General features: G+C 38.2%; 1 protein-coding gene across 1 annotated transcript in view; it reads left to right on the top strand.

Moving 5' to 3' along the window:
* Nucleotides 1–10,710, top strand: part of LOC143027618 (uncharacterized) — a gene marked incomplete at its 5' end in the record, with an annotated part of 19,892 nt that extends 9,182 nt beyond the window's left edge. Inside the window, one exon of the mRNA XM_076188987.1 lies at nt 872–10,710. Coding sequence (XP_076045102.1) covers nt 872–1,033 — 162 coding nt within the window. The remainder of the gene's footprint in view (nt 1–871) is intronic.
* Between the last annotated feature and the right edge of the window lie 4,290 nt (nt 10,711–15,000).

Here is a 15,000-nt window from a genome sequence, read left to right as displayed (position 1 = left end):
TATATTTATTTATCATTAAAAAATTTTTCGCATCCGACCTAGATACGGACCAAAAGATCTTCTGTTGGCATGTTCCGCTTTTGTAATCCTTTGTAATCCTTATTGACAAAATGATGCTTATTGAGCAGGAATGAATGGAATGTGAGCTTACTGGACAAGAGTGAAAAGTGGTGCTCTCAGAAATTGGGATTTTGTTTGCCATACATTAAGCAAAGCAACTCATTGGATGCTTGTAAGCATGGTTGCATTTTTTCAGTACTTAATTTCAAATCTATGGATTAGCAAAACAATTTGTGTTCTCTTATATTTTATACTGTACATCCTTATAAAGACTCAGTTATCTTTTCTCTTATATGTATCATATTCGTACAATCCAGTTAGGAGGTTGTATCAGACAACCATATTTGCATGTACTGGAACATGCATAATTGTGTTAGGGTTTTATAAGGTAACAGCTAAGTGTGTGTGAATCAATAAGCGATACAAAAAGCATGTTGCACCAATTGGGACACTAGAGAACCAACGCAAGTGCCTGCGAGTCAAGAATTGTCTACAATTACATAGAGACAGCTGCATGTTAATAGTGTTGCTCAAACCATTTACACGTCAAACCGGATGATCTTCGTTTGTTACAGCTACCAGATAACACCAGCTAACATAATAACTATAATTACAACCGACAAAACCTATAGACGAACATCATTTATAATATGTTACTGTTTATGTGTATGTGGTACATATAAAAGCAGATTATTTACTAAAGCGCCTGAATGCATGTTTCCCTATATCTTTGAGCAACATGAAAATTTGAAAAGAAAACTAATAATTGTAACGGACGCATATTTTTAAACCTGCTTGATTTTCTCAACAGACGCTAATTGAGGAGTGCTGGGACATGATCTCTACGCAGAGGCCCGTCTTCCCTTGCATCCTGAAAACGCTGCAGCATACTCTGTCTCTCCACAGGGCACACTCTACCTCGGAGCCCGAGCGACTTAATCGTCTAGGGATCTCTTCAAGAATATCATGCTAGGGGACGCAGATCTATAGGTATTGCTTCTTCCGGGGCGCAGATGAACTCCGCCCCAACGACCGTTGGAACTCCGTGGTCTCAGGATCTGCGAAGCGACCTCGATATTCTGGTACTCGGTTCGTGCATAGAATAAGGGTGATTTTCATCCTAGAGCCAGAAGGGGTCAGTTGTATCTGGACCTGCTGGGTGATCTTGATCTTCTAGTACTACGTTTCGATACAAGGAGGAAACAAACCTCACTTCAGAGCAAGGAGGAAGCCTTTCGTTTTGTGTTCTGCTTGGGATCCCGATCTTCTGGTATTCGGTTTCCGTTGAGTCCATGGAATAAATCCGCCTCCGGCCTGGAATGACACAAGCACCTAGACATTGTCCTCCAGGAAAATGAGCTGGGTAAACTCAGCCTTCCGACACTCAATCCCTGTATACTGTAAGATTCGAGCGAGCTATCCTAACTTGGAGTAGCGTAAACGCCTAGCGGGGTAGTATAGTATGCGAACCGAGTCTCCTGGTGCACGGTCCCTGCACAGGGCGAAGACGAAGTTCACCTCAAAGAGCTACGCATTGCCCTCCGATGAATTTGGGCTAGGTGACCTCGGTCTTCTGATCCAGTCATGCCATCAGCCATCCCTATTCTTTTTTTTTATTGTAATTATCGTGGGCACAAAGAGGTTCTTCAAGGCTTGATGTCCGGAAATAAGATTCATAAAATCTATTCCAAGACATCATATCATGCTTTGATTCTTTGAGAATAAAGAACTCTTAGATTATCATTCCACAGTACACTTCTGGTTAAGTCATACTGAAGTTCAAGCTGTTATTAGAAAATTTATGAAATTTAACAGGGACTAATATTTGTAGAATATTTTTTTTGGCAAGATTAGATTTACTAAGAAATAAGTCTGTGGTAGTGGAAGAGTCTTAGAATCACCATTCAAGTGTGTATTTTTCCGACACAGATTGTCGGTTTCGGGTTTCCTCTTGAATGGTCCCTCGGAGGTAAGATGTAGAAATCCGATAAAGGATTACACGTGCTGTTATTACTCAAATATTTTACCAAAAATAGCTAAAATATTTCTAGAATAAGTATGGAGAATACTATTTTGAAAAGAAACTGATAAACTTATTTTGTTATGTAGAAAAAAAAAGGCGAGAGGTGATTCAAGTCTGATGATGCTTGCCTAATATTTACCCTTATAATGTCATTTCTCCTACGTCATTCCTCTCACATGTTTAGATCAACACTTCCACGTTCATGTCAAGATTTCTATGTTCACATCACAAATTTCATACTCATATTATATAGACATCTCTATGTATTCATACTGAGATCACTGCACGCAAATAATTGCATTCCCAGATGATCATATTCACTTCAGTTATTCATATCCACATCAAGTTCTTGGGGATCATATTAACTCATTCCACGCATTAACATATTTTGCAGATTTTTGTTATGATAATGCTAGACTACTTTACTCAACCTAGAGACGGGCGAAGGACAAAATAATAGAGTTTACATCGATAAAAGCTCTATTTCGTACTTCGTTCTCAATCAGTTGTATAAAATGGTCTGGCATTATCCAGACAAATTCAGTAAACTTGGTGAAATATGAGCGGTAGGTTCAGTCCTATGCGCAACAGCCATAAAAATGATCTGATTGATGTCGCTGTCCACTAGCGAATTTCTCACTTGGTGAAATATGCCACCGCGCTGAAAGAAGACAGGTTTTAGTAGCAACACGTCTGTCATGGGTGTCTCTGACCCCAGTCTGAAGTTTGATACTTGGGGGCAGGTCCACACGGGTCGTGGGCGCATAGCAAACACGAAGAAACGTAGAGGGCAACCAGGATCTTATTTCGTGATGCTTGCCCAAGTCTATTTTCTCAGTCAAATCGTAACGTGGTTGCAGTGATGATTTTGACATCCTGGCTGCGCTCTTCGAGACCATTAACTACATCTACGTTGTAATGTGGTTATGAACTTGTTGCTAGTCTGAGAGAAAGCAAAAGACCTTAACTATACAAAACCTACCCATGTTTGTTGGAAACGTCTTTGGAGTCTATACTATTTCCATTATTTCGTGACCCATAAGGTGTTGTCTGCCGTATTGTCACGTACTGAATCAAAATATTCAGCATATACCGGAAGTTGTCCACTATCCCGAGTATGTTAACACGGAATATTCTAAATTCATATTGATTTTTTCATTAAATGGTAGGTGATATGATTAATTGTTATACATGTAAAGAAACGAAGAGATTTGTTAAACGATGTGGCATATCAGGTCAGGCGACGTTGTTGCCCCGGCTCCCGACCTAGGAATTGCCGTGGGGTTGGAGTGGGTGGGTGTAGTAATTACATAGAGAAGCTGAGTGCGGGTCTTCGGGCCGCTTGTACTCTCTTTAATTATACCGGTCATACATGCAAATATAAAGAAAACGGTATCTCCCCCGTTTTCTTTGGAGATGGTTTAGACGTGGCAACGCTGCTGGTTTTGCCGGCCACATCCTATGGGTCATCAGATAATGGAAGAAGTATAGTCACGTAGCCCTTAGACGTTCTGGATCGAAGAATTGATGAAACTTGGTAGCCTCACCTGCTTATAGGTGGACAGACTATGTGTACTTGTCCACATAAATTGCGAACCTGCGACAAACTGGGCTAATCAAGTCACCTTGTACTGCGATATCACACCATCCTCCCCGACGTCTCGTCCAGTCTGACACACGTTGGTGACTTGTCTGGATGCCTACATCGTAACCTCCATAGTTACATAGTATCCATCATATTTGTACAGCGATCACCATACCTGCATCAGAAAACTCAATATTCACACAAGAAATATCATATCTGAAGTCATCATGTCCCTACCAAACGTTTCACTTGTAAGATCTGTGATTTACCGTTTACTTTCATCACACTTTTGACTTTGTAGTTCAAACTTCGTTGCAAGACATTTGCGCCAAAAGTCTTATTCATGTTCATATCTTCATGTGAGTGGTCTACTGAGCTCACGTTTGTAACTTCTTACGGTCATATGTCTTCACTATGACGAGTGACGCAAATCCCATAGTGAGATTACTATGTGAAAACGTTTGAAATACATTTTCCATGAGGAACAGCACCCTTCTTCACGTGAATACAGTCTACATAATTCTCTCCCCCACAAGTGCCCATGTGAAGGATATGCCACAACTGTATTTCACTGATGCTTTGTTTTCCGTTGTTTTCTTTCACTTATAGCTTACCATACCTTACTAAATGAACTCCTCAGACTAGCTCAAGTAAAAAAAAAAAAAAAAAAAAAAAAAAAAAATATATATATATATGTATATATATATATATAAATAAATAAAAAAAGAGGGGAGCGTGTTTTCAGATGATCTCAAAATCTTCCTGTGATCTGGGCAACAACCTCCGATATTTTCGTTTAATTAGGGCACAAGTCATAATATCTTCTTATACCTTGGGCGCAAGTCACAATCACTTTACATAATCAGGACATTGCACGTTTCACAATATACATATATGATTCGGACATGATAAAAAAATATGATAACGTGAACATCAGTCACATTATCCTCCCGCAGTCCAAGCCTACAAAGTCGACACATTCCTTTTATAAATTAAAGACAAGCTGCAATATCTTTCTATAAATGATCATCAGTCATATCTTTCTCTAATAATCCTGAAATTAGTCACAATATCCTATTTATATTTGAGACGCACAACACAGTATTCTTCTACAATTTGGACACAAATTAAACTTGACTCTCTTTACGTGGATATTAGTTACAAAAGCTGACTCTAACAGCCAGATGCCGATCAAAATACCCTCTTATAACATGGACATAAATAGAAATATTCTACTATGTTAATCGTAACACGTACCCACTCATCTTCCTACAATCTGGACATATACTTCACGTATCTTACTTTTATTCTTAAACACTGACAATATCCCTCCTTGAGATTATTGCATTAAAAAAATGGCAAAAGTTAGAGACATTCTATTATCTAATCTAGTACACACGTATGTATGACATGTTGTTTTCTAAGCTGTATAGTTGCAGTACTTACACAACTATATTTTTCTCTCCTTATTTGTAATACTTATACAGATTATGTTGTATACTCAAGAACTCTACTTATGCTAGCTGTGCTATGCATGGAAATATAGGTAGAGCTTTCGTGTCTACATCGCATATCTCTTCATACATCATACTGCTGACTTTAGGACTACACGAATATTCAACACTAAGTGGATCTACTGGAAGTAGTAAACAACAACAACAACAACAACAACAACAACAACAACAACAGTTTCATTCAGTTGAATTGTTAGCCACCATGAAACATGTTCTTTCGCGTTTTAAAATTTCCTTTAGACTCTAGAGCTGAAAATGAGAAGCAATACTCAGACGATCCTGCTAAAAAAAAAAAAAAAAAAAAAAAAAAAATTGGTTACAAACCAATCCTGCCATAGAAGAGCCCTGTTCACTTATTAGGTATTTCGATCTGGAAAAAAAAATAAACAGACAAGTAGAAGAGCCCCATTCACTTATCAGCTATTTCGATCTGGAAAAAAACACAAACAATAAAGCAAACAAAACAAACAAATAGAGACAGACAAACAAACAATGAAACAAATAAAATAAAACGAAACTCATCTTTGATACCATAAAGTACTGTATTGTCCTTGCGCCTTTCAAGACAAGAGGTGTATTCTTAGATACAATTTTCCATGGAGGCAATCTTCACCCTTATTCATATTTTTCACCCTTATCTGTTCCCTTCCATACCCTATTACCTTATTTCCTCCAAATCCCTGGAAAGTCTTCCCCCTTTTCTTCTTACCACACTCTAACACCAAGAGGCCCCTCTATCCGAAAAAAAAGTGTGGCGTTTGTCGGGACTCATTTTTTTTTAATTCTGTAGCACCTAAAGGTATCTCTTATGATGAACCAAGTCTTCAGGTGTTACAAAAAAAGAAAATATATTATCAGTAGCTTCAAGAGTTAACTTCTCCTCGCAGGTTTCTTTTTTTCCCTTTTCTTTTTAACATTTACAAACCAGTCCAGAAGTCGCCTTTTTTCGCCCCACCACTATTTCATTCCGCGTCTTCTTGACGGTGTTCTACAAAGAGGGCTCCTCGTGTTGCACACTCTGGTCTCTCTTTTTTCAAATCTAATACACGGCTTAGTGTGTACAATGTATCATTGTCCAGCCTGTTCCAAATGCATACCGTACGCACACTTATTACAAGGTGTATTTGCCTTTTCCGCATCTTGTATGACAGTGAAATGTGCTGTTATGTTTTTTTTTCAAGAGAGGTGATTTCTTTGACTACATTACACCATGTGCTCTTATCACCTGTGACTGTTTTGTGCAGTGTATCCTCGCCTTGTATGACTTCTGTGCGCACTATAACAGTCAGCTCTGCTGTGTCTGTACAGTGGACAGAAAACTATGTTCAGGGGTCCGATAATTGCGCAAACAATTACAATACGTCTGTTGCCTCCTGCGATGTAGCTGACAGTAATGAAGACAGCCCTTTCTCAGCTCTCCTTAACAAGTTAACTACATCCGTATACTAATTACTATACAGTATTTGTCACTATTTTTACAAATGATACCGCTGCTTGTGTCATACTTTTTTCTTTTCGCACAAAACTGTTAAGATAGTTTTCTGTTCTAACGTAAATCGGGTCATCTTTCATCGTTTGTGTGTAGAGTCGCACAGAAAAAATCTTTCCTCACAAAGACATATGGAAAACATCCCTACCTCCATACCTAACGTATACTATACCAAACAAGGCATATCACTCGCATTCCATGGGGTGCTATGTTGAATAGGCAGGCATACCAATATATTTCCCAAGACACCTTGATATTTTTTTAGATGCTACTGTCGCTTGTGACCAACTGTTTCACAGAAAATCCCAGAGAAAGTTTTCTGTGCAACTCTACTTAATCCCAAGGACCATTCTCACGTCGAACCTGTTCATACACAATGCAGCCAACTTCTGATGGCTTTGTGGACGAGTCAGTAACTCCTCTCCCGACTGTCGTGGGTCGCGTGCACTGGCCTTCTCTTACTGTTAAATACAATGTGCAGTCATGATGGAAAGTCTTGTCATCCCTTTTGGATCATCCTGTGCAAATATGACGTTCGCTGCTGGGCATTAATTCTCTTGTGTTATAGCGAAATGTTATCCAACTTAATGAAATCACCTCATCGCAACAGCAAGTAAATTTGCATTTGCATAGCCAAAATTCAGAAGGAGCGACATGACTTGTCGTAGTGACTGTAATTCTGCCTTTTCTGACTGTTATGCACAGTTGGGGAAGTAGGTTCTTGGACACTTTGCTAGCATGTATTGGTTGTGAAAGGGTCTTAAATCATATCAGATTACAAACGCTTTCCGCCAACCTTGGTAACAGGGAAGAACAAGAAACTCAGTTTGTTCATTCGCTGCGAAATCCTACTATAAATTGTCAACGTCTTTGTTACCAGATGCCAAGAAGCCACACCAGAAAGTGTTGAGGAACTTACCTCCTCAAATGTACAATATTTAAACCCTTTGGACTGTTGTTATGTACAATGTATTCTTGAGCTATATGGCAATAGGGGAGAAATGATTATGTATTTTAATACCAAAGTGGTATATTTTCTTACCAAAGACAACTTTGTCAGTTAGGAGTAAAACTTATACTGTACAGTCTAAGGTTTACATAGAATATTATTAGACATAATGTTAGAGATATTAAGTATGTTGCCATTAATATCTAACCCATTTGTTACGGCTCTGCCCACCAAACCAAAGGGAATCGTCTATCAATGAAGGTTCTGCCGTAACGAAAAGGTTGAGTGTGTTGTTGTTGCTGTTGTCTGAGTCTTTCTTTGTGGTCCATGGTTCTACAGATCTATGTGGTTCAGGCGAATAACCGTGTTCTAAAAACCCTTTCTGACGAGGGAGTGCCACGGTAATGAGTAAGATAGCTTGGCAGCTGTCAGAATGATGAAGGAAATAAAAGAAAATCAAGAAAAAGGAGATAAACAAAGAAAGAAAGGAAAAGAACCCCCCCCCCCAAAAAAAAGTCTGGAAGAAAGCAAGAAAGAAATCAAGAAGGAAATAAATAAAGAAAAAAAGAAAATAAGAGAAAAAGAAAGAAAGAAAACAAGAAATAAAAAACAAGCAAGCAAGAAAAAGAAAAAGAAAGAATGAATATAAAAAGAGAGAAAAATCACTATGTGGTACGGAAGGGGCTAGCTTTTATAAGACAAAAGCCTTTCACTATTGATAGGGGGACATAAATGAAACAGCTTTGATGGAGGCCAGAATCGGAGGAAAAATGCCATCCCGCGCGGAAAGGGTCATACCAGAGAGGACATAAGCCCTCAGGTACGGAGCGGATACCCCAGAAAAGAGCAGAATAGTATTGCGGCACCCTGGAAAAGAGGCTAAGTGCCAACCGGTTTGGGTGGGCGCAATCAAGACAGGTCATAATTCCTTCGCTCATGGGAAAAGGACTACCTGGTGTGAAAGGGATGAAGGCCTTCATTCTGGTGGCGTCGGCTGAGTGCAGGTGGTGGGACCGATAGTTTTGTCCCGCGTCTTGCCACCTGGGGGTGGGGTTATAATAGAAGGATGAATGTGTTCGAGAGGTGGAACGCAGGGTAAGTTAATCGAAAGGCTAGGTTGATTATAATTATTAAGGCTAATCGAAATTGGTTTGAATATTGAAACATGGGGACGACCCCCGTAGAGTTTTTGTGTAATTTGGTAATTGAAATAAGAAGAAAATTCCGTAGAATTCCGACATATATTCCCACTCTTTGAGCCCAACGAAACGTCTGGTGCAGGCCAGAATAAAATGTATAAAGTAGGGCGACACCAATGGAGTAGATGCGAATGGGGGTGTTTTGAAGACGCACCCTTCATCATTTGTTATGGCTAAAACGAGACAGATTTGTTCAATTTCAAGGAAGGCCAACCTCGTGCTTAAGAAAATAGAGAAAACTCCAACTCTTTCAATTGAATCAAATCGTCTGCCAAAATGTGCAAACAGCATCATCGGGCGTTGCTGGTTACTTGGGAGACCAGGAGAGAGCGAGAAAGAAGGATGTAGACAATCGTGTTAGCTACGAGAACTAGTATCTAGTGATGCAAAACTCAACGCTGAAACATCGCTAAATTGGGCTAAATCCCCTATGTTGAATATCTCACGAATATTGAGAAGAGAATAATGGATGTTTTAATCTTTAGGTCGATATATTATAAAATTATCAAAAAACGAACACTGAATATTCTTTCCTCGATGTGACCAGTATGAAATTGTTAAGATATTTAATTTGCAATGTGTCATTGTACACTTTACTATATCCATTAAGGAAATGCCTTTAAAAGTAAAGGATTGCAAGATTGGGTTAAAAAAGAAAGAAAAGGTTTTCTTTTCGAATGAGACTAAATCTCTCAATCTGGGGACAAAGTTTCCGGAAATAGAAGTTCTGGTGATGTCTTCCCAAGAATTATGTCATATATATAATTACAATAGCAAGACAACTGAAACGGTAGCCTTTTTGACACGAGAAATCAACCCAAGCAATTGAAACGGAATGTGTCGTCTAACAGATTTTTGTCGTTATTGGTATGAAGATTCTTTTCCAATCACCTGGTTTGATACAAAATGGTTTAGGTCTTAAGTACTAAGTTAGATTAAACAGGTTATGATTAAAAAGTCCAACTATGCGAAAATATGATGATAGTCTACAAAAAGAAAAGGAATAGATGATCAATCCAGGTAATACCGAGGAAGTCATATACGATGACCTGATGATACCATAGTTAGAAAAGAATCATAAGCACCCCGGGCTAGACGATTTTGATTGACATAGTTATGAGTCCATTCAGACCAAAGAGGTAATACTGCTGAATGAAATACCATTACTCAAAAAAAAAAAAAAAAAAAAAATGATAACAATTGTACGACTTTCCAGAACAGAAGAGCTTAAAAGATGTTCAGGTGACTGCAATTGTTCGAAGGAAGAAATTACAACATTTATCTTGAGATTGTACAGTTGAAAAACAAAATACCAGTCACTTGCTAGCTACATAAAATAGCAAGGTTTCGCTAAACATTTTTGGGATATAAAGTCAGTTAATAAATGCACTAACGTTACAACGCCTGCTATTCCATTGCAGCGTAAGCGTAGAAGATATATGTATATATGTATATATGGGTATATATATATATATATATATATATATATATATATATATATATATATATATATATATATATGTGTGTGTGTGTGTGTGTGTGTGTGTAAATAGAGAGACAGGGAGAAAGAAAGAGAGAGAAAAAGAGTGGTGATGTGTGGGAACTAACAAAAGGGACATCGCAGCAAGAACTATTACAATGCCATTTGATTACACTGCCGCCATTAGCGAACAATCTCTTTCTGGCGTTGCCATATGATTTTCTTGTGATTCTGAATGGCAGTGGAGGTGGTCACTGTTGAGGCAATAAATTGGCCTGTTACCGTGAGCACTCCTCTTTTCATTGGGTTTATGGACGTCTAACTTTGTAGTTTTGTGTGTCACCCGGAATTGCTAACTAATAGGAATGTTTCTTTGTGTCGCCCTGCAAATTCCTCCTCGTTTTTTTTTTTTATCAAATAAGTACAAGGATCATCCTAGCTTCTTCCTTCTTGTAAACCACAAGAGTGTTATGATATTCGTCACTCGTGCGTTTCCCTTTTCCATGTAAAGGACATGTCTGAACCCTGACCTTCCTTCTTTAGATATATGTTGTTGTATAGCTGTTGCGCCTCGTTTGGACCAGGTTAGAATACTTCTACTTCTGTGTTTGGGTGTGTGGTTGGTCACCTTTAAAGGGAAGTATATTAATGAAATTAAAATCAGTGAGAATGATCCAATTATGGCATTACTAAAACCACCAGGTTTCTAATTTAATCGTGTGTTCAAGATGAGATCCTAACTGGCACTGGGTATTCCAACGTTTTCCTCTTACTGCTCGTAATATCAAAGAACCTAACGACATTACACATTTCTTGCAAAGTTTAACCATAAACGATAGCTGAGTACACTGTTTAGTATAACAAATTTCTTCTTGAACGGTAGGTTAATATAACTGTTTCTTGGATTTTTTCATAAAATCTGAAGACTTTGCAAAACTATTATTTTTATCATCATGATAATAGTGATATGTCATAGGTACGGAAAGATAGCAAAAGAGGTTTCCGCCCTCTATTCTTACCTAAAGCTGATGTGATTAATCAGTGGAAGGACAGGGAGAGGTGGGTCATACATATATATATATATATGTATATTTATACATATATATATATATGTGTGTGTATATATATGCATATATATGTATGTATACACACACACACACACATATATATATATATATATATATATATATATATATATATATATATATATATATGTATATGTAAACATTCTAAGCAGTGAAAGGTACGCTGGTGACGTAGTCGGAGACGTGGTGATGTCGTATTCGGTTAGTTGTGGGTTCGAGTTCCACACTTCTCTGATTCCAATAGTGATTGTTATCTGCCCTAACATCCCAAGCACATAGGGCAAAGGTGACGGCATTTGCCGCAGCTACAAGCCTTCTGGTGTAGGCTTTTTACCCGGTTCTTAGTAGTGGATCACCACTGAGTTTTTAGCATATAAAGTTGAATGTTAGGGTATGATTTTGATACAAGACAGAAATATGAAACTGCAGTGATGCTGTCAACATCATTAGCATGAACGAAATGTGAAATTGTTTTAATGCACGCATGCATATAAAAAGATAAAAAAAAAAAGATAAGTAAACGTTATAATGGGATTGATCAGGTCAAGACCTCGCCTCTTCTATATCTTTCCCACACCCATACAAAATCCCATTCGTTGACCTTACGTAGCTCGTGGGCGAAGAGTCATCCCTTATCCCGCCACACCGCTTGGGTCAGAGGCAATGTAGCAAGACACACCACTTTCACTGTAAGCCTAAACGCAAAGTGAGACACAGGCGACACAGGCAACACAGGTGACACAGGCGACACAGGCGACTCAGGCGACACAGGTGACACAGGCGACACAGGCTACACAGACGACACAGGTGACACAGGTGACACAGGCGGCTCAGGCAACACAGGCGACACAGGTGACACAGGTGACACAGGCGACACAGGTGACACAGGTGACACAGGCGACACAGGCGACTCAGGCGACACAGGTGACACAGGCGACACAGGCGACACAGACGACACAGGCGACACAGGTGACACAGGCGACACAGGCGACACAGGTGACACAGTCGACACAGGCGACACAGACGACACAGGCGACACAGGTGACACAGGCGACACAGGTGACACAGGCGACACAGGTGACACAGGCGACACAGGCGACACAGGAGATACAGGTGACGCAGGTGGCACAGGCGACGCAGCACAGAACAAAGGCAGACTTCCTGCTGTTGAACTAAAGTACAGTTTGAGCTTCTCTCTTACTTAAAATACTGAGGTAATACAACTAGAAGTTCACTTTGTACTTCAATTCAGCAGTTCTATCCTGTATTGCCTGCGTTTCAGTTTACGCTTAGGCTAAGGCTCGTCAGCCGAAGCTGGTTTACCCCCACCGCTTCATTATGTGGCGACGGCGACTCCTTCCCTCATCCACTCGAGAAATTTAAGAAACGGAGAAGTACATTCCACCAAAAAGTTTTCCATACGTAAAGGTATATCAGTAAAGTGTTTAATGGAGTTGCACACTTTGTTAAAATAAATTGACATATAATAAATTATAATATATAAATATATAAATATATAATATATAAATATAATATATAATATATATATATATAATATATACATATATATAAATATATAAATATATAAATATATAAATATATAAATATATAAATATATAAATATAATAAATAATATAATAAAATAAATTGACATACTTTTTACAGAAATTATGGGGAAGTATAGTAGTTTTGCGCAATGTTTAAGTGAGAGTCGACTTGGCAGAGTCGCACAGTAGCTGCGGTAGTGCCACATCTATTAAAACCCCAGTTGGTATCGCCGCATAATAGCTGCAGTTGTGCCTAGCGGGTCACATTTCAATATCCATAGAGTTCAGGTACAAATCGACTTGGCAACAGCGCACAGTAGCTGCAACAATGTGCCAAATCTTCTCATAGACAACACACTTGATACATGATAATTACATATGGCAGCAAGAAAGTAAAGATTTATCATGAATATATTTGGCATGGTGTGATCACGGTTTTGTAATAAGTATAAAAAACTGTGGAACATGAACATGTCTACATTGTAACTAACATGAATATGGCTAACTGCATATGTATAAGGATGTGAGTTTATCTAATATATTGTATAAATCACGTAGGATATGTAGATGTAAGGATACTCTTTGTCAGTCCCAAATTAAATGAATATGTTCCCACTTCTCAAAATGTAGCTTCCTTATTTCATTAATATTTTCCTTTATTTTGTTTAAAAAAAAATTCACCCACGTAGATACTTAAGCATTTCATATGTGTGAGTATAATGCCGTATAATATCAGAGCCATTTTTTGTCAGCAATACGCTGTTTAAGTTTATTTGGTTAAGTTCACTAATGTATTCAATACTGACTTGCGAGTTTGGAAGCTAGTGGGGGGTTCAAATTCGTATGACAGTGTCTCGAGCAAGGAAATAGAAGAACCCAAACATGCAGACGCCGAGGAATAGACGAGTTTTTCTAACTTGTCCTTCTTCCCACGCGTAAATCAGTGATCAATCAGATAATACTATAATTGTGATATTAAATCCTTCAATCATGCATCATTTTGTCCACTATTATATATGCATCGCAACATATCACTGTTACATTAGAATCTGTTTGATAATTGATTCACGGACAGCAGGATCACAAAGACAAAAAGTTTATCAGAACATTTGCTTAACAGTTACGCCAGAACTTGTTTTTCACCGGTTCACTTGCTATAAGAACAACAAAACGGAGAGTTGGCCAAGTGTCTACGGTTGTGATGTTCTTCCACAAATGAGTTTTCTGTCGGAGTTCCGAGGCTTTTCCAGCGTCGACGCGTTCCCCAAGGCAATGCATTATCTCGTGTTGGCCAGACAGTTATCCCTTTCGTTTACATAATGATATATTTTGCCTCACCCTTTCATGGTTGAGTGGCAATGGATATTGTCAGAGAGGCGATTCTTTACTTGACACTCTCTTCTTTTGGTTACGCAAAGAAATACCTTGTCTTTGCCTAAAAGGGTTAAATGGTTAGAGAGAACGCCACACGCCTCGTAACTGTGTGGTCTACTCAAATACTTGTCATATTTGTACATTTATTTACATGTAGTCACAATATTTTCTATGTTATGGCTATACATATATATATATATATATATATATATATATATATATATATATATATATATATATATATAGCTCTATGAAACATTTATAGTGTATGGGAATTTAACTTGTGCTTAAAGACGTCTTATCATGTAAGAACATATTTATTTGTTCAAAATATTATACATCTTATTTCTTTCTTTGTGAATAAAAATCTTTATTTTTCTTACAAATGTCATAGTTTTACTTTTCCCTTAAAGAGTATATTATAATATACATAGATAAAAAACATAAAATGGAAATGATGAATATGGAAAACTATGTTCATATTGCATGAGAGTATTACTTTAGTTTCTCTATTCTGTTGACGTCAGCGTGGCTCCTCCCACTCTCCCGAGAATAGCCTGTCATTGGCTGATGTGTCCTCATACAGATATGAATGAGTGCATTCTGAAGCTAAAGGTGTTCCGACGACAAAAACACAAACTGTTTAAAAGACAGCATATCAGAATAATCACGATGAATCTGACACGTGAGTAGGC

This window comes from Oratosquilla oratoria, chromosome 8 (genome assembly GCF_046742065.1).
Source record: "Oratosquilla oratoria isolate Oo_2021 chromosome 8, ASM4674206v1, whole genome shotgun sequence".
Taxonomy (NCBI): Eukaryota; Metazoa; Arthropoda; class Malacostraca; order Stomatopoda; family Squillidae; genus Oratosquilla; species Oratosquilla oratoria.
Note: the sequence above shows the minus strand (reverse complement) of the source record. Positions and strands in the feature narration are given on the sequence as shown.